The sequence below is a fragment of the Rhododendron vialii genome, chromosome 2a (assembly GCF_030253575.1).
Source record: "Rhododendron vialii isolate Sample 1 chromosome 2a, ASM3025357v1".
NCBI lineage: Eukaryota > Viridiplantae > Streptophyta > Magnoliopsida > Ericales > Ericaceae > Rhododendron > Rhododendron vialii.
The window spans coordinates 10,656,443-10,684,072 of record NC_080558.1 but is presented as its reverse complement, the minus strand read 5'-3'; the positions used below and the strand labels follow the sequence as shown (position 1 = coordinate 10,684,072).

Sequence of the window (27,630 nt, the reverse complement as noted above, 5' to 3'; positions counted from 1 at the left end):
TCTAATCTTAATCACGTGTAGTTGTAGCGTCCAACCAAACCCGATCCTGAGTTTTTCAGGGTCCTAGATCAGTTTTGAAAATTTGGCCTCTTAACTTTTTGTATGTACTCCTTAATTTCGCTCCAAATTGTTGGTCTCGATCCTATAGAAAAGATGTGCAATTTTCAGATAAAAAAAATTACTTCCACGCATAATTTCTAAAATTTGTTGACACTGAATTAAAAAATTAATTGTGATCTCTAATTTGGTCCCAAACAAACCAAATCTACCTCCTGGGTGCCCTCCACCAACATATAACTGAAATATTGAGTTATTTGTAGGGTGGACTCTGAAAGAATTTGGATTCCAAATATCAATGAATTTGTACTGTTTTAGAAGCTTAGCCATGGTTAATTTCTCCCATGCATTTGCTTTGGGTTCTAGACTTCTTCTTTTGTTGAATTACCCCTTCGGCTTTCGTCTCCACCATTGCACCTTCCAAATGATGCACGGCTTCCTCTCCTATCTTGCTCCATCCTCTTTCTCATCGAATCCTCAATTGCTCACAAACATCATATTGATCATGAAATGTTTTAGGAAAGTTTCAATAGTCGATCCAATGTACATAATTATGTTCATTGTCGAGATTGCGGGAAAAATGAATGAATTTGAAATATAAATTGTACATAACCGCATTTTAATGAACTTATTTCCCGCCTATTCAATAAAAATAATTACTTAAATTTTTTCTCCCAATTTTCTTCTATTTTTGCAAGAAACTGTAAGGAATGGGTAGGAATTTCTATTTCATGGATGAGACTCATAACGGCATCTTATGAATGGTTCTGACATCAATTCTTGTACTTTCTATTGTTTTTTCCCGCCAATATCAATCTAGCCTACTTTCAAGAGTCGGGCTATGGCCCGCTTTGCTAAGCTGAGGCCAACTGGGGTATTAGAAGCCTCCAAATCAAAGGTTCCACTTAGCAAAGACTCGGACATAAGCTAGTAACATAACACATATATACAAGGCTATATATACGTATATTTATGCAAATAAGGTCAATTTTACCAGTACTTTTTGCTTTCTTGCCGGGAAAGCATCTAGTTTCAGCGTGCAGGCATAAATAGGTCATCTTTTCTGGTCTTCACCCTGCATAGATCTCCACTTCTTCTGGTATTTTGAGTTGGCTTCTTCAACTAAATGGATTGCAAATGTAGTAGCTGGTATTGTTGTCGCGAATTTACTCTCGTAAGAGAAGTCATAATCGTGAACAGCCATTTGGTTGGAGAAATGCTGCTGGAACCAATTATATATGTCCCCTCATATATATCTATAAAAGGACAGAAATGAAAATAATCAACATGGAGTAATATGAAATATTTGGTCTAGTTTTAATTTTAGTTCAACTTGTGGAGAGAAGAAAACAGAAGTGGAATTATACTATATCAACTTCCAACTTTTTTAAAAATGTATTCACATTCATCTTTATTTTCCTCCAATCCAATATATAAACTTTGCATATGGAAAAAATTTGTAATAGAATATTCCAAAAAGTTTTATTCTAGTACTCCAAAGAAGAAGAATGAGAAGAAAATTTCACAATATGGTACGTGGAAGATTGGTGGAACATGGAAAAAATGATCAGGTCCATTTTGAATTCTTGCCTGAGTTTGTGAAGGAAAAGATATGGAACATCAAATTTTACTCGGATCATACGTATTCAAATCTTACAATATTGCTTCAATTTTTGTTTTCCTTCACAAATCAAATTCGCAAATAGAGCGAAAAAAAAGTTGAAACTTTTTTCCTAAAGTATATGCAAAGACAATGTGCTAGTATATTCAAGAGTATTTATGTCTTAGTGATGAAAGGAGGAAGAATCGAAGATAAAGCTTGGAAAATGGGTGAATACCTTCAGCATTTGATTCTCTGGGGTTGGTATTTTTTCAAATTCTTTGTTTGAGTAGGTCCCACACCATTCAACCCTCTAAAATCAAAACCCACGCCCTATGCCTAGGGGTTGTAATCGAGCCAAATGAGCCAAGCCTGATCTGGTGCTTGAAATTTTTTGAAACTAATTTTTTAAGCTTGGTTCATATTTGAAGTTTTGTGTTTGTAATAAGCTTGGCTTGGCTCGTGGAATAAGCAAATCAATCTCGAGCTATCAAGCATGAGTTGAAGCTCGTGAAATTTTGAGCTTTTCAAGCTTGAACTCAAGCTCATGATTAAGTTCCAAATTTTCATCTCACATATAGGAGGTTTCCTATCTAGATGCAATAATACTGTAAAACTGGTAAAAATATATAATATATAAATGACCGACTCCGATCTCATATTTTGGGATATCGATTAGTCTACCCCATATATGTGTAACATTTACGGAATAATTCCTTCGTTCACGAGCCTATTGAGCCAAACACTCATATACTAAAGCCTGGCTTGAATTCATAAACAAGCAAAAAAATGTGGTTGAGCTTGGATTATATATTTTTAAACGAGTTTGAACAAGCCAAAAGTTGAGCAGAGCTCGAGCTGTTTGGTTAGTTTAGCCGTTCAGCCCACGCCCCTCTTTCTCAAAGAGAAGCAATTTTAAAGGTATGCTAACACAACACTTTGCAGAACAAAAATGCACAACATTCTTAAGAGGCTCTGAATAATTGGGCAGCGAACTAGATGCCCTTCTACATTGTTCAATTATACGCCGCCAGGCCAGCCACATAAGCATGTGGCGTACATTATGGTGCAAAGGGGTGTGTTATTTGACTTTTTCCACAATTTCAACACCGTGGCAAACAACCAAAGTCATCTCCCTACGGCCGGCAGCAAAAGGTTATCATCGACGACTTCTGCCGTCGTCGGAGACCTCTCAAAGAATGATGCCTGAGAGTAGCATTCTGATGAAATTTCTTACTAAAAAATTGTTGATAATGAGAAATTAATGGTCCCAAATCTAAGAAGCTAAAATCCCCTAACATGAATGGAGGCTAATATTCAGAGGCCGGGGGTACAATTTCTAGGACCATATCTAGTGGATTGTGAACAACAATCTGCCACCTCTCAATACCCGGCCCATATTTTTGGGATCTAAGGTATTCTCACACAACAATCAAAGTTGTCAATTCCGTACCACCAAGTGTACTGTATTCTCGACCTCAAGGGGTTGGCAAAGAACTGTCAAGTTAGCACAATTGGTAAAGTTCATGTCCCCCATCCATGGTGGCCTAGTTTTGAGCTCCACGAAGGGCAGGGTTTGGGATTTCAAGACTATGGATAGCTTTTGAGCCGCCCCCCCCCCCCCCCCCCCCCCCCCCCCGGCCCGATTTCAAGGCTATGGATAGCTCTTGAGCCCCCCAGCCACCCAAAGGTCTGCAAAGTAGGCATAAGAAAACAATAAGTACTTGTTCATGAGGTCGCATGTTCGAATCACTCGGGGGTTATGCCCGGTTATTATCTTCAAGCCCTCAGTATTAGTTGAAGTACGCACTAGCTGGCCTGAACATTTGGTTATAAAAAAGAAAAAGTGTACCTTTTTCTTGTTATTGGGACAGTAAGTATCAAGCATGGTCCATGTATATCGTACAGCAAGAACTAATGAGGATGTGGATATAGTTCACCTATTTTTTAGGTGGGTTAACAAAATTGTACTTGATCAAAAAAGAAGTCCAAAATGATAAACGTGGCGAAAATCATTTTCATTTCATAGTAACCATGATGAGGATTAATGGATTATTAATGCTTAGTAGCCATATTTGAAAGATGCACATCTTTGCAAATGGGAATGAGTTGTGTGTTCCGGATTTTAATCTTCATTCGTAAATTATTAAGGAACTGCATGATGAGGGGCATTTAGGCCGTGATAAGATGTATGCGTTGGTGTCGGGTCATACTTTTGGCCGACTTTGCAGTGATATCTTTACAAGTTTGTGGCTGCGTGGCTGTCATTTTTGCCAAGTGTCTAAGGGTACAGCTACAATTGCAGGTTAATACATGCCATTGCCCATTCCATCTCACCCTTGGACCGATGTCAGTATGGATTTTGTGTTAGGCTTACCGCATATCCAATGCGGCAATGATTCTGTTTATGTGATGGTTGATCGGTTCTCCAAAATGGCCCACTTCATTGCTTGTAAAAAGACTACGGATGGTGTCAAGGTGGCACAGTTATATTTTGCGGAGGTTTATTGTTTGCATGGGCTGCAAACATCCATTGTTTCTGACCGTGATACTCGTTTCCTAAATCGCTTTTGGTGCTGCTTCTGGAGGTTGGCAAACACCAAGCTGGATTTCAATACAGTTTACCACCCTCAAGTGGATGGCCACACCAAGGTGTGGTAAACCGTTCTTTGGGCAATCTGCTTCGCAGTTTAGTTGAAGGTCATCTCAAGAGTTGAGATGAAGAACTGTGTCAGGCTGAGTTTGTATTCGATCAATCATTCAGTGAATCATAGCACTGGGTTCTCTCTATTCCAAGTTGTCTATGGTTTTAACCCGCGCACATCGGTTGATTTGGCTCTTGTTCCTAATCTTAAGCGGGCCAACGGCAAGGCTGAGGATTTTATTGCTAACCTGTAGAAAATTCACAAGGATACTATGCTGCGTTTGCAAACTGGCATGACCAAGTATAAGGAGGCCGTGGACAAGAAATGTGGGTACGTAGGTGGAGTTTGAGGTTGGTGATTTTGTGTATGTAGTTCTCACTAAAGATTGTTACACTGCTCATGAGTACAATAAGCTTGCGGTCCGAAAGGTTGGTCCTGTTGAAATTATTGAGATGATTAATCCGAATGCTTACCATTTGAAGCTTCCCACTCATGTTCATACAACTGATGTGTTTAATGTCAAGCACTTAATTCCATTCCGGGTGATAGTTCGTGTGATGATAATGTAAATTCGAGGGCGAATTTCTTTCTAGAAGGGGGATGATGGAGATGCCATAGAAGAGGGATACTTAACACTGTGTTCGGAAGCACATTTGGAGTTTTTGTTTCAAAAAGTTATTTTTAATGCCATTTAAATGTGGAGTCAAAAAGTAACTTCCAAGGTGCCGAAAGACTACCTTTTGACTTTAAAATCTGACTATTGTAGGTTTGGAAAGAATTTTCGAGAGAGAGAGATGAATCGTGGTCGAAAATGATATGTGTACTGCCGGGTCTTCTCCGGCACCGGACGGCCGATCCGAGCCGTCCAAAAATTCAAAAAAGAAAACCAAGTGGGCTTATGCAAGAATCAACGACATCTGAGGTATATAGGGTACTTGATCGGAGCACCCATTTTTCGTGTATATATGTATATATGTGTATATACACGAAAAATAGGTGCTCGGATCAAATACCCTACACACCTTGGATGGCATTGATTCTTGGGAGAGCCCATTCGGTTTTTTTTTATAGAATTTTTTGACGGCTCGGATCGGCTGTCCGGTGGCCGGAGAATGCTCAGTGCGGCCAATCGGTACGAATTCTCTACACTCTGGTCGGTGCACATAGCAATACTGGTTCTGGAGAGAGGGAGTAATTGAAGAGAGAGAGAGAGAGAGAGAGAGAGAGAGAGAGAGGGAAACGGGAGACTTTTGTCCAACTTGCCTTTTATCCATCAGCTTTTCTTTTTTCCTTTTCTGTCAGTCTCAGTAGGGGGGTCCCACATATTTTTGAAATAACTCATCCAATCACATGTTTTTATATTTTACTCAAAATTTTCAATCCAAAATTGTGAACCAAACACAGCGTAAGGCATTTCAAGCCAAGAGTGGCAAAGCTGTAAATATGCATTTGTGGAATTACACTTTGGGCCCATCCTTGTTCGATAGAAACAACCCAACGGTGGCATTTTTCGGGTGTTTGTCGCTGTTTCGGCTCCCGAAAGGCCAAATTTTCCGTTTCAGGAAAGATTTGACTTGCTTATTACTTGGGTAAGGAAAATCCTATTTAGTCCAATCTTATTCGAGAAGCTTAGAATTTTCTATATTTTCGAGTTTTGCCATTATCCTGAATTTTTCATTTATGGTAATTTTTCATTGTTAATTGATTCAACTTCTTTTTCGGGCGAATCAATTAGGGTTAGAGTTTTCTATCTATTTAATAAGTTGAAAGCCTTCGGGCTAAGCATTTTTTTATTATTATTAAATGAAAAAGAGTTTAGAGTTCTCTACTTTAGAGTTTGTTTCTATCTTTGTTGCGCGATTGTTCCGGAGTTCATAAGATGCCCTGCATCACTTAGTCAAACATGTACTAATATCTAAAACATGTGCTTCCAATTTGTTGAAATTTTGCAGTTGTCTAGATCTCAAGGACTATGACTGAAGTGATAAATTTGCAGAAGTCACCAAAATTGATTGATATTAAATGACATGCGCTGCCAAGAAACATGGAATCGCTTTAACTTGATCATGACAACAATGCATTTTTTTATTGAACTGCGAAGAAAATTTCGTTAATCAAAAAGATCAAACGTTGAAATCAGTATAATAGGAAAAGGAAAGCACTGGGAGAGATTCATTTTTCTAACCATATCGTTGTCTAGTTTTCAATTTGTAGTAGCTGTTGAAACTTGAAAGGGACTACATGGGTTTGAGAAGAACTGGAACTTCCAGTCAATTATCACCATTTTTTTTTGTCTTTTAGTAATTTACACTCTTTTTTTTGCCTTTATCCATTTGAATTTACTATTTTTACTTTTTTTTCAATACAATTCTTTACACATTTAAGGACAATTTTGTGAATTCATGTGGATAAAGACAAACAAAGAATGTGAATGACTAAAAGGGGAGTGAAAAAATTATTTTCCTTAATCTGGGTCCACATAGATTTGACTATGGTGACTATTGGTCACCTTCTCCTCCCTTGGAGACCTCTGGGAGGCGAGAATAGAGGCCCAAAATTTTCCAAAAGATGCTAATTTTGGTGCTCAATTCTTGTACGCAGGCACTCCACTTTGTACATGAATTAAGTTATTAGTAACTTCACGTTAAAAGTGGAGCACTGCTTATAAAAATGGAGCGAAAAAGTTAATTTCATTTTTCAAATTCTTTTAATAGCGGAAAAGATTCCAATACACACCACAACATACAAATTTTGTGGCTGATTTTTATGAGTTTTTGTGGCTCATCTTACGAAAGTTTGTACGGTACACCTTTATGAATTTTGTGGCTTGCTTTTATGAATTTTTATGGCCCTATATATGAGATTTTATGGTTTTTTATATATGAATTTTTATGACTTTGTGTATGAATTTGTGTGGTGTTGTATATGAATTATTTTGGTGTTGTAAAGGATTTTTTGGTCCAAAAAGACGTCGCAAAGTAAAAAATGGCAGCTCAAATATATGAGATTTTGTGGTGCTGTTTATGAATTTTTGAGGTTCAACATATGAATTTTTTTGATAATCAATTATGAGATTTTGTGGCTCAAAATACAATTGCATATATTTTGTGGGGTGTCTATTGTAGACATTCTCTTTTAACACCACCCTAAGTCACTGCACTGAACCACTCAGGCAAAGTAAACATTATGTTAATCTTTCGCATTTTTTTATTAAAACCTTTCTGAGAATTTTTTTTTTTTTAAGAATTTTTGAAACAGGGGGTGGCACGTGCCACCTCTCCCCACATACCAGCTCCGCCCCTCTTGGCAAACACCAAGCTGGATTGCAGTACAATTTACCACCCTCAAACAGATGGCCAAACCGAAGTGGTAAACCGTTCTTTGGGCAATCTATTTCGAAGTTTAGTTGAAGGTCATTTCAAGAGTTGGGATGAAATACTGTGTCAGGCTGAGTTTGTTTTCATTTTGTGAATCGTAGCACTTGGTTCGATCTCTCTATTCCAAGTTGTCTATGGTTTTAACCTGCGCACATTGGTTGATTTGGCTCTTGTTCCTAATCTGAAGTGGGCCAACGGCAAGGCTGAGGATTTTATTTCTAACCTGTAGCAAATTCACAAGGATACTGCGCTGGTGGAGCCATAAATTTTGATTAGTGGGGTTAAAAATTAGATTCATATGCAACTATATTTTTTCTGCGCACAAGTTCAAAAGTAGCTAAATTAAGAGGTTAATTATAAGATCGATATACACAAAGAATTCATTTTTGCCTCATAATTGGCCCCAAAGAACTTGTTATGTTTGTAAAATATATAATGCATGATACTCTCATTTCTAGCACTATCAACTCTCGAAGAGAAGAGAACGCTTGAAATTTATATGCATTTAAAACAAGTTGGGGCAATTTAGAGATTTTTGTTGGGGTCAAAATAACAAAATTTGGTTGCAAACTGTCAAATGTTCTGGTGGAAAATCAAAGTGAGTGGGTCACTAAACCCCCCATGTCCCTTAGTAGCTCCGCCCTTGACTGCATTTGCAAAACAGCACAACCAAGTATAAGGAGGCCACAGACAAGAAATATCAGCTGGTGGAGTTTGAGGTTGGTGATTTTGTTTATGCAGTTATCACTAAAGATTATTACACTGCTCATGAGTACAACAAGCTTGCGGCCCGAAAGGTTGGACCTGTTGAAATTATTGAGAAGCTAGAGTAATCCGAATGCCCACCGTTTCAAGCATCCCAGTCATGTTCGTACAGTCGATGTGTTTAATGTCAAGCATTTGATTCCATTCCGGGTGATAGTTCGTGTGATGATCTTGTAAATTCGAGGGCGAATTTCTTTCTAGAAGGGGGATGATGCAGATGCCATACACTACAAGAAAAATTCAATTGGGTGACGAATGAAAATCGTCACAAATTGCATGTTTTTCGTCACAAATAATATAGGTGACGAAAAAAAATTTGTCAACTAAAGGTTGTCGAGGATTCCTACCTGGTGACGAAATCTATTTTTCGTCACCTATAGTGCCTTTTGATGACGAAATATTTCGTCACCAAAAAGTGAATAATTGGTGACAAAATTTTTTTCCTCACTTATTGTGCTTTTTGACGACGAAAAAATTCGTCACCGATGGGTCACATTGGTGACGAAATTTTTTGTCACTAATATAAAAAATCGGTGACGAAATTTTTCGTTGCGAAAGTGTTTTCATATGGGAAAAGAAATCCATCTTTGTTGCTCCTGCTGGGTTTCGAACCCGAGTCCCTTGAGTTTTTCGCGCAAGTTCCAACCAACTGCACTACACACACTTTTCAGTAAATATTTGAAATATCTAATATATAACACATATGTTTAACATGAAAATATATTTCGAACGTAATTTTGGACCTTTAAATATTAAAATTAGCAATTTTGATAAACATGAAAGTTGTAGGCAATTGAGTTATTGTTCAAACCCAATTTGAATTATCTCAATCGGAGATTTTAGTAAAGAGTTATGTCCGAAATACATTTAGTGACAAAGCGTAATTCATAAATTTCGTCACGAAAGGTACCCATTTGACAGCGAAATATATTTTTTGTCACTGAAAGCATTAAAATGGTGACGAAATTATTTTTCGTCACCAAAGTTAAGCATTTGGTGACGAAAAAAATATTTCGTTACTAAATTGCTCACATTTGGCGACGAAATATATTTTTTGTCACCAAATGATTATCTTTGGCGACGAAAAATAATTTTGTCACCTTTTTTAAGCTTTCGGCGACGAAAAATGTATTTTATCGCCAAATGTGTACCTTTAGTGACGAAAATATTTTTTTCGTCACTAAACAAGCATAATCGGTGACGAAATTATTTCGTCACGAAAGTTATCAAAATAGTGACGAATTTATTTTTTCGTCACCAAATATACTCATTTAGTGACAAAATTAAATTTCGTCGCCACTTTTTCGTCACTAATTTTCATTTTTCTTGTAGTGATAAAAGAGGTACACTTAAGGCATTTCAAGCCTAGAGTGGCAAAGCTGTAAATATGCAACTGTAGAGTTACGCATTGGGCCCACTTTTGTTTGATCCGAAACGAGACCCATGGCTTTGCCATGGCCTATGGCATTTTTCGGGTGTTTGTCGCTTTTTCGGCTTCCGAAAGGCCAAATTTTCCGTTTTAGCAAAGATTTGACTTTCTTATTACTCGGGCAAAGAAAACCCAATTTAGTCCATTCTTATTCTATAACTCTTAGAATTTTCTATATTTTTGGGTTTTGCCATTATTCTGAATTTTTCATTTTTGCTAATTTTCCGTTGTTAATTGAATCGGCTCCCTTTTCGGGTGAATCGATTAAGGTTAGGATTTTCTACCTATTTAATAAGTTGAAAGCCTTCAGGCTAAGCATTTTTATTATTATTATTGAATGAGAAAAAGAGTCTAGAGAGAACATTTTCTACTTTAGAGTTTGTTTCTATCTTTGTTGCGCGATTGTCGTTCCGTATTTCATAAGACACCCTGCATCACTTAGTCAAACATGTACTAATATGTAAAACATGTGCTTCCAATTTGTTGAAATTCTGCAGTTGTCTCGATCATAAAGAGGATGACTGACGTGAAAATTTGCAGAAGTCGCCAAGATTGATTGATATCAAATGACATGCGGTGCCAAGAACACATGGAATCGCTTTAACTTGACCACAACAATTCATTTTTTAATTGAACTGAGAAGAAAATTTCGTTATTCATAAAGATCAAAAGTTGAAATCAGTAGAATAGGAAAAGGAATGCACTGGGAGAGATTCATTTTTCTAACCATATAGTTGACAGTTGTCTAGGAATTGGGAATTTATAGTGAAACTTGAAAGGGACTGCACGGGGTTTGAGAAGAACTGGGAACTTCCGGTCAATTATTACCATTTTTTGTTTTTAGCCATTCACGTTCCTTTTTTTTGTCTTTATTATTTGAATTTATTATTTTGCCCTTTTTAATACAATTCTTCATAAATTCAAGGACAATATTGTAAATTCATGTGGATAAAGACAAAAAAAGAGTGTGAATAGCTAAAAAGAGAGTGTAAAAATCATTCTTCTTTATCTGGGTCTGCATAGATTTGACTATGGTGACTATTAATCACCTTATCCTCCCTTGGAGACCTTTGGGAGGCAAGAATAGAGGCTGAAAATTTCCAAAGGATACTGATTTTAGTACTCCACTTTTGTACGCAGACACTCTACTTTGTACATAAAGTTTACTAGTAACTTTATGTTAAATGTAGAGCTAGCGGTCTGCGGACAAAAGTGGAGCGTGAAAATTAATTTCCTTTTTCAAATGCTTTTAACAGCGGAAAAGATTCCAATACACACCACCACATACTAATTTTGTGGTTGATTTTTATGAGTTTTTTGGCTCATCTTACGAAAGTGTGTATGGTACACATTTATGAATTTTGTGGCTTGTTTTTATGGCCCAATATATGAGATTTTATGGTTGTTCATATATGAATTTTTATGATGTTGTATATGAATATGTGTGGTGTTGTATATGAATTATTTTGGTGTTGTAAACGAATTTTTGGTCCAAGAAGACATCGCAAAGTCAAAAATGGCAGCTCCAATATATGAGATTTTGTGGTGTTATTTACGAACTTTTGTGGTGCTATATATGAATATTTTTGTGGTTCAACATACGAATTTTTTTAGTAATCAATTATGAGATTTTGTGACTCAAAATACAATTGCATATTTTTGTGGGGTGTTTATTGTAGCCATTCTCTTTTAACAGCTATTAGCCTATTGCAATGTGTATTTGTATATCTTGTATATGCTTAAGATGGTATTGAAATGATATTAGTCTAAACTTTCAACCAGCGACTTATTGCGACTTGCCTAGAGTGCACATACAGTTTGTGATCTAATAAACCTAAAGCCGACCCTGAGCTAAAACAAGCGATACGGTTGATTTAGGCCCCCTAAAAGTGCGAATTTTAAGGGCCCCTCATATAGTACCCCTAGGTATCTTTTGTAATACCAAAAAAAAAAAAAATGCGTACATCGTGTAATTTAGATGATGCTTTAGATTGATATTTAGAATATGCTAAAACTAAAAGGAGATTGATATTTAGATGATAATTTTAAAATCTTGTAATGGTCTTTTTTTTTTTTTTAAATTTTACGATTAGTGATGTATAAGTGACGAGTTTGAAATCTTGGAATGTTTGGTTATTGTTTTAGGGTTATTCTTAGTGTGTTCCGTTTTTCCCCTTTAAAAAAGTACTGATTTGTAATTTTCAAACTTAAAAATAATAGGCTTACTAAAATAAAAAAAAATATGCAATATGGATCTTATTTGATAATCTATCAAACCCTGCAAAAAAAAAATTAAACTTTTTTTTAAGCCTATTATTTTAAAACTTGAAAATAAGTCCTTATTTTTTAAGTACTTATTTGAGAATCGAGAATGGGCTCTTATTGATAGTTTTTGCTCTTGGAAGGGTAATTTACCTACTTACATTTTGTTCGATTTCAACAAAGGGCCTTCTTTTGATTTCCGCTTTAAGCCTCTATAAAGTCAGAGCCGGCTCTGAATAAACCTCTTAAGCTAGAAGAACATAGGTGCCTTTGTACTCTCTACGGATGCATGAATAGGCGGGTCGGTCAAATGCTGGCATGGGGCTAGCACAATTCCCTTGCTTAAAATGCGAAGCGATATGTAATTTTCTCCCTCCCCTAGAGGGCAAAGCAACTTGATTGAGAATGAGCCGGCCTAGCATCTTTCGGTTGCTTGCATTCGAATGCTGGAGTCGTAACCTTGGCTCCCCCCTACCTGCTATACATATTATGAGCCGGCCTAGCATCAATCTTTGTTGTTTTTTGGTGCTAGCGTTCCATTCTAGAATTCGCAATGATACAATAGCATGTAAAATATTCACCACTGTCTATTGGGCTGTGGTCAAGTTTCGAAAGCTGTGCTGGAAACCACGGAAAGTGTATAGAAACATGTGGAAGTTTATTGCCATGCGTATGTTGCGACAAATACTATTGGACTGTGTTGAACAGCTTGGACTCGGAAATCCAACATCCAGCCACAGCCTTACGAGATTCTTTTCGAAGGAAGACATTGCAGTGGCATGAACTTCTAAACTCTTAATTTTCCATTGTATGTAACAGGCATACAGGAAACGAATACTCACCCACCCACCACCAGAACGAACCAGTGCAAAACGGACGAACAAACCAAATCTAAAGCAACCGAAGAAAGATGAAATAAACCGCAACATCAACGGCCGCGTGGATCCCCAATCTTAATATATATCGTAATATCTACTTGTCGTCAGGCCTGGCCCTGAGATTTTGAAGGTCCCAGGCGAGATATGAAAATGGTGCCTCTCATCTTTTTATATATAAATATGTTGTCCAATATGAGAAGCAAGATAACCATGTAGCTTGGTGGCAAGCATGCTTTGAGCGTGATTTGGGAGTCCTAGTTCGCGAGTTCGAGTTACACCGCCTTCAATTTGTACAGTTTTTCGTACAACTTCAGTAAATCAGCTCAAAAAAATGAAATCCCTATGGATTGAACACGCGTTCTCTAGGCTAAAGGGCATATATCTTACCACCCAGCTACACTCCTTTCATTGAAACACATAATATATAACCTATTTCTCTATTTTGGAGCCCAATAATTGGGCCCAAAACGGGAGGCTCCAGGCGGTCTACTGGTGGACCTATGCCTAGAGCCGGCTCTGCTTGTCGTAGCACGACCAATCCCCACCTCCATCATCCCCTGTGCTGTATACCACTTTCCCTTCACCGTATCCACTGCCAAGGAGTCCACGGCCTCGGTTTCCCCAAAATTTGCCTCCTGGCCATGGGTCCCCTCCACCACCATACTTGGCATCCTCAACTCCATTTTTCAGTTCGCTGCACAAATGATACTCATGCATGTTACATGCGACTCCGCAAGTGCATATTTTCGAAAACTCTTTTTTTTTTTTTTCCACTGCCTTGTCATTTCAGAATGTTTTAAGTTTAGAAATGATAGATAATTGAGATCATGTATGTATCCAAGTGGAAAGTCAGCTTGAAATTCACCTGAAATGCACTGAAAGAAAAACAAACGAGCTGATAGACTCTTGAATTTTGGTTGGTCATGCGTTAAATGCATGTGATGTTTATATAACACTAATATAGATGATCACCGTTTAACATCAAAGTGATTGGTGGCACAAGTGAACATCACACACAAAAAATATTGATTTTTTGTTCAATCCCATCATGTTGATCAGTATTCATACTAGGAGTGCTCAATTTTTGGGCCTTGGGCATTCCTAAAATGCCCAATTTTGGGGCACCCCAATTTTATTTACTATTTGGGTTGGGTAGGACTCTTTGCAAATGCCCAGTCCAAGTTTTAGAAGCAAGTCCAGTCTCTAGAGCATTGGTACTAAGGTAGTAGGACTTTCTATTTATAAAAGATTTTTTGCCTTCATTGTTTCCTTCAACTAGCGATGTGAAACTATAGGTGGGAGGTTTTGCTTTGCAACTTGTTTGTCCCATATCGACAGAGCAAAGGCTCAATTGGCAAAGTGCTCACTTATAAAGCCCTCAACTCAACCTCTTCCACTTGCTCATAGAGTGGTTGCATGTGAAAACAACACATTGACGGCATGTATCAGAATTAAAATTAAAATTGTTTTGAAAGGAAATTTCAAAATTTGGAATATATATACATGTATTAGTCAAGGAGATTTAATATTATAGTTTTGGCTTTCTCGTATTATGACTATTTATTTTTATTTTTCATAAAAATTGACAAGCGTTTAGGGCACTATTCGTAGAATAAGCCTTGGGCATCCAAATACCTTGGGGTAGTCTTGAATGGGAACTCCAAAAAAGAAGAAAAGAGTCTCTTTTGTTGTTGATTTGGTGAGTGGTGGTGATCTCTTCGGGGTTGTCGACACGGGAGGAGGGAAAGACACACCGCGGACGGCGAGGCGGTGAGTCTTGCGAAGCACCTGGTGAGGGGGTGTGGGTGCTTGAGCAATGGTGGAGCGCGGATAGAAATGGACTCCGTTGCAATTTGGGGACATCTCGGTTGGAGATGGATGCGTTCCGGTTGGTGAGCGTGGATACCTTTGGGAGGGGGTGCATCCTATGCAAGGGGTGTGTGGTTTATCTCATGCTTGGTTGGTGATTACCCACTCGGAATGGAGGAGGTGGGGTCCACCCCAGTGGGCCTGTTTTGGTAATGGCTGGTTAGGCCCAGCATTGTTCTCCTTTGTAAACACTAGGGTAGAGTGTTCATTGTTGGCTACAAGGCAGAGAGAGAGAGAGAGAGAGAGAGAGAGAGAGAGAGAGAGAGAGAGAGAGAGAGAGAGAGAGTTCATTGTATTGAGAGGAGATTGTGGGTGATTGTAGAAAATCTCACCAGTGTAATTTCTCAATATAGTGAAACCCCCCTTCCCGTGGGTTGTAGGCCGGCCGGTTGCTTGGCCGAACCACGTATATTCGGTGTTACTCTTTTCTTGTTTGTGCTTATTTTTGTTTTGTGCTTGTGCTTGTGATTGGTGTGGAATGTGGATTGGGGTCGGCCTCTCGACCCAACTGCGCAGAGGAGGAAGGGTTGGGGCACTGCCACAACTGAATAATTACCAATACGGGCTGGGTTAATCAATGACAAAGAAAAAGAGAGAATTATTTTCTTGCGTTCACCAGCGTCGTCAGGAAGAATGTGGCTTCTAAAGTATCTTTTAGGGACACAGTCATGGTGGAAACCAATTAAATTTGGACTGAATTGAAATGCTTGGAGGGATCGGAACAATTCGCTAGAGAGTACAAGAGAGGAGTATTGTGTGTCTACCATCGATCGAACAAGGATTATTGTATAGGGGAGGATACGAAATCCAGCCTTAGTCTGCGCAATTGAATTGTACACACACAAAAATAAGAACTTCATAACTCGAGTGAAACGGCACATTTCGCGCTGAACACCGCATTGTAAACACAAATAACCCGTCAAAACTTGACTCTGCCTCTCTCTCTCTCTCTCTCTCTCTTCGTAAACCTGAACACCACGCCCAAATTGAATGCAAATACTTAAACAGAAGTATAATCATTTAAAGTAATTCACAAAGTTTAGATTGCTAGAAAAAGTAACAATGGTTATGAAACTAATAGAAAATCTTATGCCCTAGTATTTTGGGTTGTTGGTTAATTAGGTGCTTTAATTGTACTTTTCTGAGGTATGCCCCTACCTCTTGTATGATCAAGTTTGTTCAATAAAATCCTTAACTTACCCAAACAAAAATACAAAACCTTGGAACCAATTCCAGCTAGGAAACTCCATACATTGCACAATAAACAAATGGAGAGCCAAAACCCAAACAGAAGGGACAACAGGAGCACTTAGGAATTTGGACAATTGTTATCAATTAGTAGTTGTCCTAAGGTGATCATATGGAACGGGCTCTGCAAGTGTGGCTTCTGTTTTGATAGAGCCGCAGAAACTTGTTCCATACTTGGTCGGCACCGTGGGATGGGCTCCAAACATGCGAGTGCTAGCTTTACGGCAAGAACCACTGCTTCCCCGTCCTCATTCCTTGGTAGTGGGAGTCGTTTATCCAATACGTCCTTCAATAGCATACCATAAGAAGATGGTGGTGGTGAATCCAAAGATGATGAAGAAAGAGATGAGATGAGATCCCCTGGATGCCTTCCCATTATAACTTCTAATGTTAAAACTCCAAAGCTATAGACGTCTAACTTCTCATTCACCTCTATTGTGTAAGCAAGTTCTACTCAAATAAATGAGGGGTACAACAAACAGGAAAGACAAACGATCAAGAAATTGTAGAGGCGGCTTAGGAATTACTAGTAGATTTTTAAAAAATGACACTAATACTGATAGCTAAGTTGAAATGTGCAAGTACCTGGTGCAGCATATCCGTAGGTGCCTACAAAGGAAGTCCAATTTGATGAGTGCAGGTTAAGAAGTCTAGCAGTCCCAAAGTCAAAGAGATGAGCAACATCTTCTAAGTCTAGCAAGACATTCTTGCTTGATATATCACGATGAATGACTGGGGGTGAACAACCGTGGTGCATATATGACAAAGCATCTGCCAAACCTTTAAGAACATTCATCCTCTTATCCCAATCCAAACTTAATGCTTCTTCCTCACAACTGAGTTTCTTGTCCAAGCTCCCCCCTTCCAAGAACTCGTACACCAAATATGAGTGTCGTGGATGTGAACAATAACCATAAAGCCTTATGATATGCCGATGTCGTATCTCTGTCAAGGCACGAATCTCACTCGTAAAACTCCATAGTTCAGTCAACTCTCCATCTTGCGAAGGATGAAACTTCTTTACTGCGACAACCTGACCACTTGGGAGCTCAACCCTATAAACAGCCCCTTGTCCTCCTACTACAATGCAATACTTGTTATTGAAATCCTCTGTTGCTTCAATGATACTTTCATGAACCAATTTTCCATCGCAGCTCCAAATCTCAAACATATCCTTATTAGTTGCTCTATTTGGCTCAATTTCATTGTCTCCCATTTTGTTGCGATGAACAAGAAAAATCATAGCAACAATAAAAAATAAAATGCCCAGGATAGGAATTACAACCTGAATCACAGTTTTTTTATGATTTCTCCCTTTATCTCCTTTGTTTTGCTTCAGTGAGCATGGCATCAAACTAGGTTTATTGCCACACAATTGATTGTTATTTCTGTATGCTTGAAATGGAGCATCTTCAAATGCTTTTGTGTTGGGAAGAGGACCTTCCAAGTGATTGTAGGATATGTCAACAGATATTAAGCTTGACAATCCCTTGAAAGAGGAGGGAATAGAACCGGACAACAAGTTGTGGGAGAGGTTTAGTGTCTCTAAGCTTTCCAGGGTCCCGATCCTTGGTGGTATCTCACCTGTTAATAAGTTGTTTCCAAGATCAAGATTTTGAAGAAAGTGCAATTTTCCTAATTCATAAGGAATAGTCTCCGTGAGAAGATTTCTGCTTAAGTTCAAGTTCAGAAGATTCACACAACCACCCAATTCCCCTCGAATTGGTCCACTAAGATTGTTTCCGGACAAGTCAAGATGCTGAAGACTAGACAGGCTTCCAATTTCTGGTGGAATATCGCTAGAAAGTTTGTTATTGCTAAAAGAAAGATTGAACAATAAAACCAACTTTCCCAAATTCTTTGGGACCTCACCAAGTAGATGATTTGAAGAGAGATCAAGTAACTGTAACCGAGTTGCACTTCCAATCCCAGGTGGTAAATTTCCAAAGAGGTCATTGTTGGAGATCTTTAGGCTACTCAAATTGGGAAACTGTTCCCAGTTCTGCCAAAGCTCACCATGGAATTTATTATAACTCAAATCCAGATATTCAAGGTTTGGGAGTGTCTCAAAAGCTTCTAATATATGCCCCGTCAGTTGGTTTTGATCTAACCTAACACGACGCAACTCAATGCAATTTCTCAAGATATTCGGGATACAACCTGTTAAGTAGTTTTTTGCTGTAAGCAGTCTCATGAGTGATCCATGAATGCACGTATTCGGCGAAAGATGACCTGTGATCTTGTTAGAGCTTATGTCAAGCACTCGTAGATTTCTAAGGTTGTCTAGTTCTAGAGGGATAGATCCAGAGAGAGAGTTTGTATGAAGCGACAATCTGTTGAGGTTTTCCATGTTCCCTATTGAAGCAGGGATTGACCCTGTGAGATTATTTGCTGACAACCCAAGATCAATGAGAGATCCTAGCATTCCTACTTCTTGAGGGATGGATCCAGAAAGTTTGTTGTTATGAAGGTACAAAATTGTAAGATTGCCCAAGTTCCCTAAAGATGCAGGAATTGAACCAGTAAGGTTGTTCCGCGATAGTGAAAGATTAGAGAGAGACCTAAGCGTCGCAACTTCTTGAGGGATGGATCCAGAAAGTTTGTTCTCATAAAGGTATAACTCGATTAAGTTATCCAAATTTCCTATAGTTGGAGGTATTGAACCCGTGAGGTTGTTAGACCACAAAGACAGAGAACTGAGAGAGCTTAGCAATCCTATTTCTGAAGGAATTGTTCCCGAAAGAAGATTGAGGGACATGTTAAGGGAGGTGAGTCTCGACAGGTTGCCAATCTGCGAGGGAATGGTCCCATAGATTAAGTTGTTGGACAGATCAAGTTTAACTAGATGAGAGAACAAAGAGAAGTTAAGACTCGAAAGCGTACCTCTCAAACCTATACTCGTGAGGTTCAAATTGGTTACTTTAGTGTCCTCGTTGCAACCAATTCCAACCCAAGTGCAATGACTACTTTCATTCCATGATGAAAGGAGAGATTGGCTGTGATTGTCAAGGCTAGCTTTCCACGTCAGGAGAGCGAATGTTTCACTTCCTTCTGCATTTGTTTTAGTTGCAGTAGAAACGTGAGCCACAGCAAAACGAGATGAAGAGACAAACGGAAGGATGATAACACAGACAAAAATGATTATGCAAGGAACTACTTGGAAATTGGGAACCCTTTTTGTTAAGGATGCCATGGCTTGTTTCTGAATACAATCTAGGAGTTGCATGTGCTGCTTAGAAAGATGAAAGCATTAAATTTTCATCGTGTGGAGGAGTATTTATATAGGTACACGGCTTATCACATGTGTAAGTTGGGAGCTCGAGATAAATAGAATGCGTACAATCAGATTTCTATCACATATTGAGACTTCCAGAAGTTCTAATCAGCGTGGAGGGGTAGACTTGGCAATGGGCTCGCGGGCTCAGGTGCCGGTCACTTTGTTCTTGCCCGCTTAATTAGTCAAACATGTACGACTATCTAAAACATTTGCTTCCAATTTGTTGAAATTCTGCAGCTGTCTAGATCATAATAGGTGTTAGAATAAATGGATATAGCAAATAATATTGTGATCATATGGTGATATTAAGATTGAGATTTGATTTTAACTATGATGATTTTCTTTCATAGTTAATTGGTATGATTTCCTTCCTTAATTAGGCCCTCTCTTCTCTATAAATAGAAGAGCTCATTGTATAGTGATATCGAATTCAATAAAACTTCTCTTCATATTTTACATGATATTAGAGCTATAAGATCTAGGCCCTGTAGATATTCGTTCATGGCGGGCTACCTAAGCCTTACTGACGTCCGCCGGGCACTTAGTTAATTACTTTGCCAATCTCTTTCACGCTTTTCAGTTGCCTGCACCCACCATGCCTCTTCTCCACCAACGCTCGTGGCTTTTCAATTACTGGCTTCTTTGTTTTTCGGATTTTCTTGGTTTCTCCTGGTTTTCTTCCTAGCGCTACTCCTGATTTCTTGGCTTGGCTTGGCTTGTCTGCTCCTGGTTTCACTTGGCCTGACTTGATTACTTCTTGTTTCTCTGCGCTTTTTCAAACTCAAGTTGGTAGACATACTTGAGTTTGAGGGGGGATGTTAGAATAAATGGATATAATAAATAATATCATGATCATATATATCGTGATATTAAGATTGAGATTTGATTTTAACTATGATGATTTTCTTTCATAGTTAATTGGTATGATTTCCTTCCTTAATTAGGCTCTCTCTCCTCTATAAATAGAAGAGCTCATTGTATAGTGATATCGAATTCAATAAAACTTCTTTTCATATTTTACAATAGGGATGATGACTGAAGGGAACAATTTGCAGAATTCCTATCCACTTTTTGTCTAGTTTTCAAGATGTTGTAGCTGTTGAAAGGGACTACACGGAGTTTGAGAAGAACTGGGAACTCTCATCAATTATCATTTATCACCATCAATCTGGGCCCCACAGATTTGACTATGGTGGCTATTGGTCACCTTCTCCTCCCTTGGAGACCTCTCGGAGGCAAGAATAGAGGCCTAAAATTTTTCAAACGCATTAACAGCTGTTAGCCTATTTCAATTTACTAGTAATGTGCACGTGCTTTGCACGTGGAGCAGTCAAAAGGAATTTTTTTTTTTTATGAGCTTTAAATTCTGATAATTGTGACGAAGTTGTTCTAAGATATTTACTTAAAAAGTGTCAATTTGAATTCAATAAACCTACAGGTATGGCTTCCATTCCAACATGGTACCATCTAAAATTATTCGCGTTGTCTTCATAAGTATAATCACCGTACAAATATGCCATTCATAACTAAATGTTAACAATTCAAAAGCCAAAAACAAATTTGAGTAATTATTCTTCTTGCCATAGGGAAAATATTTCATACCTAAAAAATACACACACCACTTACCCCATCATATAGGCATAGTGTACATATTCACACACCAATGCTTGTCTATAGTGAAACAGAAGTATGGATCTGGAAATATATCAAGGGGAAGGAAAATATATGGGAATATAACCATTTGCGCATTTATTTTCCTTACGCAACCAAACTAACTTGCTAGCTAATTCTTTAATGAATCATGCGACTTGAACCAAGGCGGCAAACCAGCAACCCCTCTTCTAGATCCACTATGATCCTCCCAACTTATTGAAAAGGCAGATACATTAACTTCAAATAGCTACCATAAGTGATGGCATAATACCAATTTCTCCTGAACCTTGTCCAATAAGTGACATGTCTCAACACTAAAACCTCTGATCCTCATGTTTTTGACACCTTTAAGGCACCTGCTGGTAAAGTTTCAATTTTGTAAGATATGTCTCGATGGAATCCTTTGTCTTTGACACCTTCAAGCCGGAAAAACGAACTCTACTTTAAGTACTTTTGAATGGGTAATTCCAATCCACGCTAGTTTCTCTACAGCCACTGCTCTTACATTTGCATTAAACAAATTCTTTCCAAAACGATTCAGACAGAGACCATTAACACTCAGCAGAAAATATAACTTAAATTGCTTCTAGTGGAATGGATTGCCAGAGCGTATTGGATTTTAAGCATCGAATTTGTTGCCCTAAATATAGTCTCTATCCTCATACCCAATGCTCAGAATCTTACCCACTTTGGTTGCAACATCTGTACCTCTAACCAATAACACGATTTATGGATACCACCATTTAATTTATAAATCTGCAATTGAATTATTTGCTTGAACCCAGCCCAACACAATTTTGGGTAATCAATGGGGTCCCCCAGTTCCTCTAACTGCTTTGTATTGGAATTTGATTTTCCATGGTTATCCACCCCCCATTCACTCCATTCTCAGCCACCAAACCAAAAAGCCATATTCTCAATTGAGGGACTTGTCTCGCCAATCACGAGTTCATCGGTTCATCTCCAAAAACTTGATTTCTATTATCTATATCGTTCTCCACTTCCAACTCATCATTATTAGCATCCAAAATTCATCCCCATGTACTGGTTTGAACAATCAGTTGCCAAGTCATCATCACCGAAATCATCTACTTGATCTTCTTGTTCACAGTGAAAAAGTATCAGTTCCATGACCATATTCAAACTTTTCCGGTTGTTTTGGAGAATATGGATATCATACCAATTTGAAGTGACGTTGAATCAGAAAATCGTGGTTCCATGGTTTCCATAGTGATGACGAAGGCGCTGCAGATGCAAAGCAGATATTTGCCCACTGATATATCTTTGTTCATTTTCACGAGATAAATCGCATCCTTAATCTTTAAGTTTCACGAACTCCTTAATGCATTCCAAATGCTTGGTTACAATGAACAATCTTCCTTAAATGAAAGCTAAGCATTTTAGCGTGGTTTCATCAAGTTCAACACTTCTACGTCCAACCTACCAATGTTAAGTTTGAGGACGACATGAAGGGGAACCCCAAAGTCAGAGATCCGTTTACACCTTTATGGACTAACTTTTTGTTTTTTTGCCGAACTTTCTGTTTTTCGACTTCGATTTTTATTCAATTCAAAACAGTCTATGGATTTAGTGTCCAAAAATGCTACGAACTGTTGGAAAATTTTAAGTGTAGAATTCAAGGGAAAAACGCAAGCAAAACACAAAATCTCTTATGTCCTCCTACAAATTAAAGGTTTATAATAATCCAATCAAATTTTGCATGTCAAATTGGTTACTCAATAAAGCTCTCAACTCAAAAGGCAAACAAGACTTATATGGGCACACATAGTCTTTGATGGATTTGCAAAGTCAGATAGATGACTTGGTGTCCACCGAAACAAATTAACCTATAACATCTACTGTTAGGTCCTCTTTCTCTTTGATTGATTTCTCTTTGCAAACTTGTTTGGATTATAATCAATGGCCATAGCAGCAATTCATCAAACACAGTGCAATAACTATTTGGCGTGAGCCACATGACCCACAATATCCAAAACCCAGCATTAGATTAACACGTTTTAGGAATACTTACCATTTCAAATTGGTAGAACACTGGCCGGAAGAGATTGCGCGCACCAAAGGAGCCGCTGTGTGCTGCCATTGTGCGGTGTGCAACGTCGGGAGAGGGTCATCCGTAGAAGTCCCTTTGGAGAAGCCAGTGCATTTAATGTTGCATTTGGTGACTGATGTAACCGTTGTGCTATGGGTTTGGGATTTGGAGGCGCGACTGCGCGTGAGATGGGAGTTGCTTCGTTTGTCATTTTAGTGTCGTTTGGAAACATTGCAACAGTTGAAGCTTTGAACGGAATTTGGCAGGGTTAGGCCATCCACAGTGGTATAATTAAATGCCAATTGTTTTTAAAGTTAACAATGTTGTTGTAAAAGATCGCTCACAATGGTATAATCAAACTTAGCAACATTCTTAGAAATAATCAAATTTTAGGCTTTGGATAACCAAAACTAGCAACCTTTTTCAATAATCAAAATTTGTGAATCATACATCACATAAGTTAACTAATTTCAAAATTTGTATACACACGTGTTTCAACTGGTATTTTCTTTTTCTCTTCTTCGCCTACTTTTTTTTTTTTTGGTAAAAAAAATAAAATTGAAGAATAAAAATTTTATGTAGCTAAGTTTCTTCGCCTACTCTATGTCCTCTTCACTTCACCCACAAACTATTTCTCTTTCTTTTCCTTCAGAAGTGAAACTCATATCTTTCGATCATCTATAATTCAACTCATCGTCGCCGGATTAAGGTGTTTCACTCTTCTTTCCTGTTTAACCCCCCCCCCCCCCCCCCACACACACACACACCACCACCACCACCACCACCAAAAAAAAAATTCATAATAGGAGGGAAGGAAGTCACCGGTTTTTTTCCCCAAAATTAAGAGAGGGAATCGATATATTTTAACCCATAAAAAACGTAAATGGAGGGAAGTGAATGACGGAAAATGGAGGGGGATAGAGAGTGAAATTGTAGTGGACCCCATATTTTGATTATTGACTAGAAGTGACCATAATGAAGCTTAACATTGTTAAGCTTAGAAACCTCTTAAGTGAATAATCAAAAGCTGATGTGTCAACTTTTGATTATCCTTTTTTGATTATATCACTGTGGATGACCTTAGTTTTTGTTTAAAGGCTGAGGGTTAGTTATTCTAGGTGTTTTGAAAGGGTATTTTTGGAAGATAAAGTGTAGGAAACATTTTCGTACATTTAAAAGAAGTAGTATAGATAACAACAGTCAACAGCACGCCGGCCCCCAAGATATTGTATATCTTATGCTTTGTGTGGTGTCGACGGGCAAGATGGTAATGAAATGCGATTAGTCTGAACTTTTGACCAACAACTTATTGCGACCTGCCTAGAGTGCACATAGAGTTTGACGTCTAATAAACCTCTTTTTGGGCAAACCTATGTTTTGTTTCGGTGCTAGCATTCCATTCTAGAATTCGCAATGATACAACAGCATGTAAAATGTTTACCACTGTCTATTGGGCTATGGCCAAGTTTCGAAAGCTGTGTTAGAAACCACGGAAAGTGTATAGAAACATGTGAAAGTTTATTTTTTTTGATCGGCACGTGTGAGAGTTTATTGCCATGTGTTGCGACAAATGCTATTGGACTGTGTTTGAATCTTAGATTTGTGGGAGAAAGTTTTGATGAAGACGTAAAAATAGGAACAGTTTGGATATAGTTGGTTGTGTTTCCAGACTTTTTCTTTTCCCTCCACAATTCACTCGCAAATCGAATATCCAGCCACAGCCTTGTGACATTCTTTCAGAAGGAAGACATTGCATCAGTGTTGAACTTCTAATTAAACTCATATTTTCGATTGTATATAACAGGCAGGCAGGAAACAGCAAAAGCGCGTGAAGTTCTAATTAAGATCATGTCATCTCAAACCTCTCTAGGTATGGATTATAGTGGATAAAAGAAGTAATAACAGATATTGTCAGAAGAAATAGAACTGATTTCTAAAAGTTTGATGGAAGTAGACCATAGACGATGGGTGAAGGGAGTCTTGGCAGTAAGCCTGTCAATGGACCGGATTCGATCCGGATCCAAATCCGATAACGTCGATCCGATAATTCGAATCCGGTAATCTAAATACGAATCGGATCGGATTAAATCCGTTATCGATCCGAATTCGAACTTTATTTTTTTAATTTTTTTTAAAAAACAGTAAATTTTTTATTTTGAAAAAAAAATGTTTAAGAAGTTGTATTTTTATTTTTTACTTTTTATTTTAATGTTTTTAAAAAAAAATTTCGGAAAATATTTTTTTTTGAAAAAAAATTGTATTTTTTTGAAAAATATAATTTTGTTTTTTGCTAAAATTTTTGAAGTAAAAAAGTTTTCGGATCGGATTCGGATTTTCGGATCGGATCCGGATTTTTCGGATCGGATTTGAGTCTTATCGGATCCGGATCGGATCTGGCCCATTGACAGGCCTACTTGGCAGATAACTGAAAAGTAGTTTGGTCACTGGCCAGAATGTGATATCTGTGATCTTAATCAGGGAGAGCAAGGCCCTTTCTAGGGAAGAAGATGATAGGAAAGATACAAAAACATGTACAGGCCGTAATATGATCATGTGAATAATACTGTGACATGAAAAGATTTTGAACTTGAGAATGAAAATTTAATTGCTAATTCAAATGACCGTACTAGCATCGCATTTATAGATGCAAATTGATCAATTTATCATTGTAAAGTTCTGTAATCGCAGGAAATAGGATGGAACGCCTTCAGAGTTTTTGTATGCCATTGTATTCCTGCAAAAATATTCAAGATAGAACCCAAATAACAACTTCTAAAAGCCAAGTGATATCTTCTAACTTCTAAGCACAGAAAACTGGGGAGAATTTCCTTCATGGGTGATAGAAAACAGAGACAGAAAATACTGATGTTATTTTTGACATATTACAGAAAGATACATGATATATATTCATAACGGGATCCTTTCAGTCGAACAGTGAGTGCAATGGTGATACCACCTATCACTTACAAAGAATCTCAAACAATTACGCACGAATCAGAATGTGCTCGGGACGTGACCCTAGACCAACCCTTCCCGTAAATTCTTATCGTCTCTGCACGCTATAGTTTCACTCCCCAAGTATTTAGTTACTTTTACTGCGTCGCTTACTTCCAAATGATAGATGAAAACTGTCCCCGGGTGATTGTTAAAGCTGTAAAGCGTGTGAAAAGTTTATTGTGATGAAGATGTCATGAAGAAATTTGAACACACGAGTTCCTAAATTGTGTTACTGAAATATTTCCGATTTCGTACAGATTTTACTAGTTGAACTCCCTTGCACATCATGAGAGCCGGTATTCGTCAATTGTTGGGGCTAAAAGGTTCAAAGTATATAGTTGTTCAAAGACGAAATATACGCGATTAAAAATTGAAGGACGAAGTAAAAAAACTAGGATAAGTATCGAGGATACAACTGAAATGAACCCTAAATGAAACGCCCCGATGATTGCCATCCCCAAGGTCCCAAAATGCGGTTTAGCTGAAATTACTGAGAGATCTCTTCATACTACCTCTTGCTCTCAATAATGAATCTTGTCCGGAATTTACAATATTTCAAACCTTTCATCTTATAATATCGTACAGCAAATTAACCATCCTGAACATCTTGGAAAAATTAGTTTGGTTCAATATTAAAAAGTGCATAGATAAGTCGAATTTTCTTTTTTTCCTAATGGACAGCAAACCAAAAAATAAGCTGACATCTTCAATTTTTTACCAGCCAAAGCATGATTCATTCGCATACTAATAGTATTTATTGATGTTCGATCAAGTTAATGTTTTGCCGGAGTACTTGAGGACCACAAGCTTTACCAAAACCCCAAATTTTTTGGGGAAGCGGGGGCTGCTGTGCCCGATTCTGAGCCCACTCTGGTCTCGCTCCGATGATCGGAATCGTTCACTTTGTAGAGCTCGTCGAGTAGAACAACCATGCAAAAAATCAGCTTAATTAGATATCTTTAAGTGCCTGATCAGAGCACATATAACTCTCTGTCCATGGGTTACAGTGGATTTGATCCAGTGTTTCAGATCCATTCTCTTCAACATAAAAAGGTTCCGATCAGGCACTTAATGATATCCAATTAAGCTGATTTTTTTCATGGTTGTTCTACTCGACGAGTTCTACTAAGTGAACGATTTCGATTATCGGAGTGAGCTCGGAGTGGGCCCAAAAATTGGGCCCAGCAGCCCGCTCCTTCCCCAACCCCCCCCCCCCCCCCCCCCCCCCCCCCCACACACACACACACACACACACACACACACCCCTCCAAATTTTTGAACTTGAGAAGAAATCCGCAAATTATAGTATCGAAAATTATAGACCGATGAAAATGATAGTCTAAAAAACACCACTCGAACACAACTCTAGAGGAATTGTGTCCGGAAATTGTTAGATATACGTGGAATCGTGGATGCACATGCATCCAACTATTCTTGATATAATTATATCCGGAGTTGTATTTTAAAATTGTGTCCATAAAATCGCTTGATAAAACTATGGAGGGCAAGTAATTTTCTTTGAA

At 38.1% G+C, this 27,630-nt stretch overlaps 1 protein-coding gene across 1 annotated transcript; it reads right to left on the bottom strand.

The window, feature by feature from the left end:
- Window positions 1–15,935: 15,935 nt before the first annotated feature.
- On the bottom strand, window positions 15,936–19,446 carry LOC131316017 (MDIS1-interacting receptor like kinase 2-like). The gene is made up of 2 exons (XM_058345284.1): window positions 16,716–19,446; window positions 15,936–16,580 (listed from the first exon to the last, which is right to left on the bottom strand). The coding sequence occupies exons 1-2, from the start codon at window positions 19,354–19,356 to the stop codon at window positions 16,192–16,194; spliced, it is 3,030 nt and encodes a 1,009-aa protein (XP_058201267.1). The 5' UTR covers window positions 19,357–19,446; the 3' UTR covers window positions 15,936–16,191.
- Between the last annotated feature and the right edge of the window lie 8,184 nt (window positions 19,447–27,630).

Excerpts from the sequence above, each read along its gene's own strand:
- LOC131316017 (XM_058345284.1), bottom strand. The coding sequence starts at position 19,356 with ATGCAACTCCTAGATTGTATTCAGAAACAAGCCATGGCATCCTTAACA. Across the intron at positions 16,581-16,715 it reads CTACGGATATGCTGCACCAG|AACTTGCTTACACAATAGAG; the intron begins GTACTTGCACAT and ends TTATTTGAGTAG.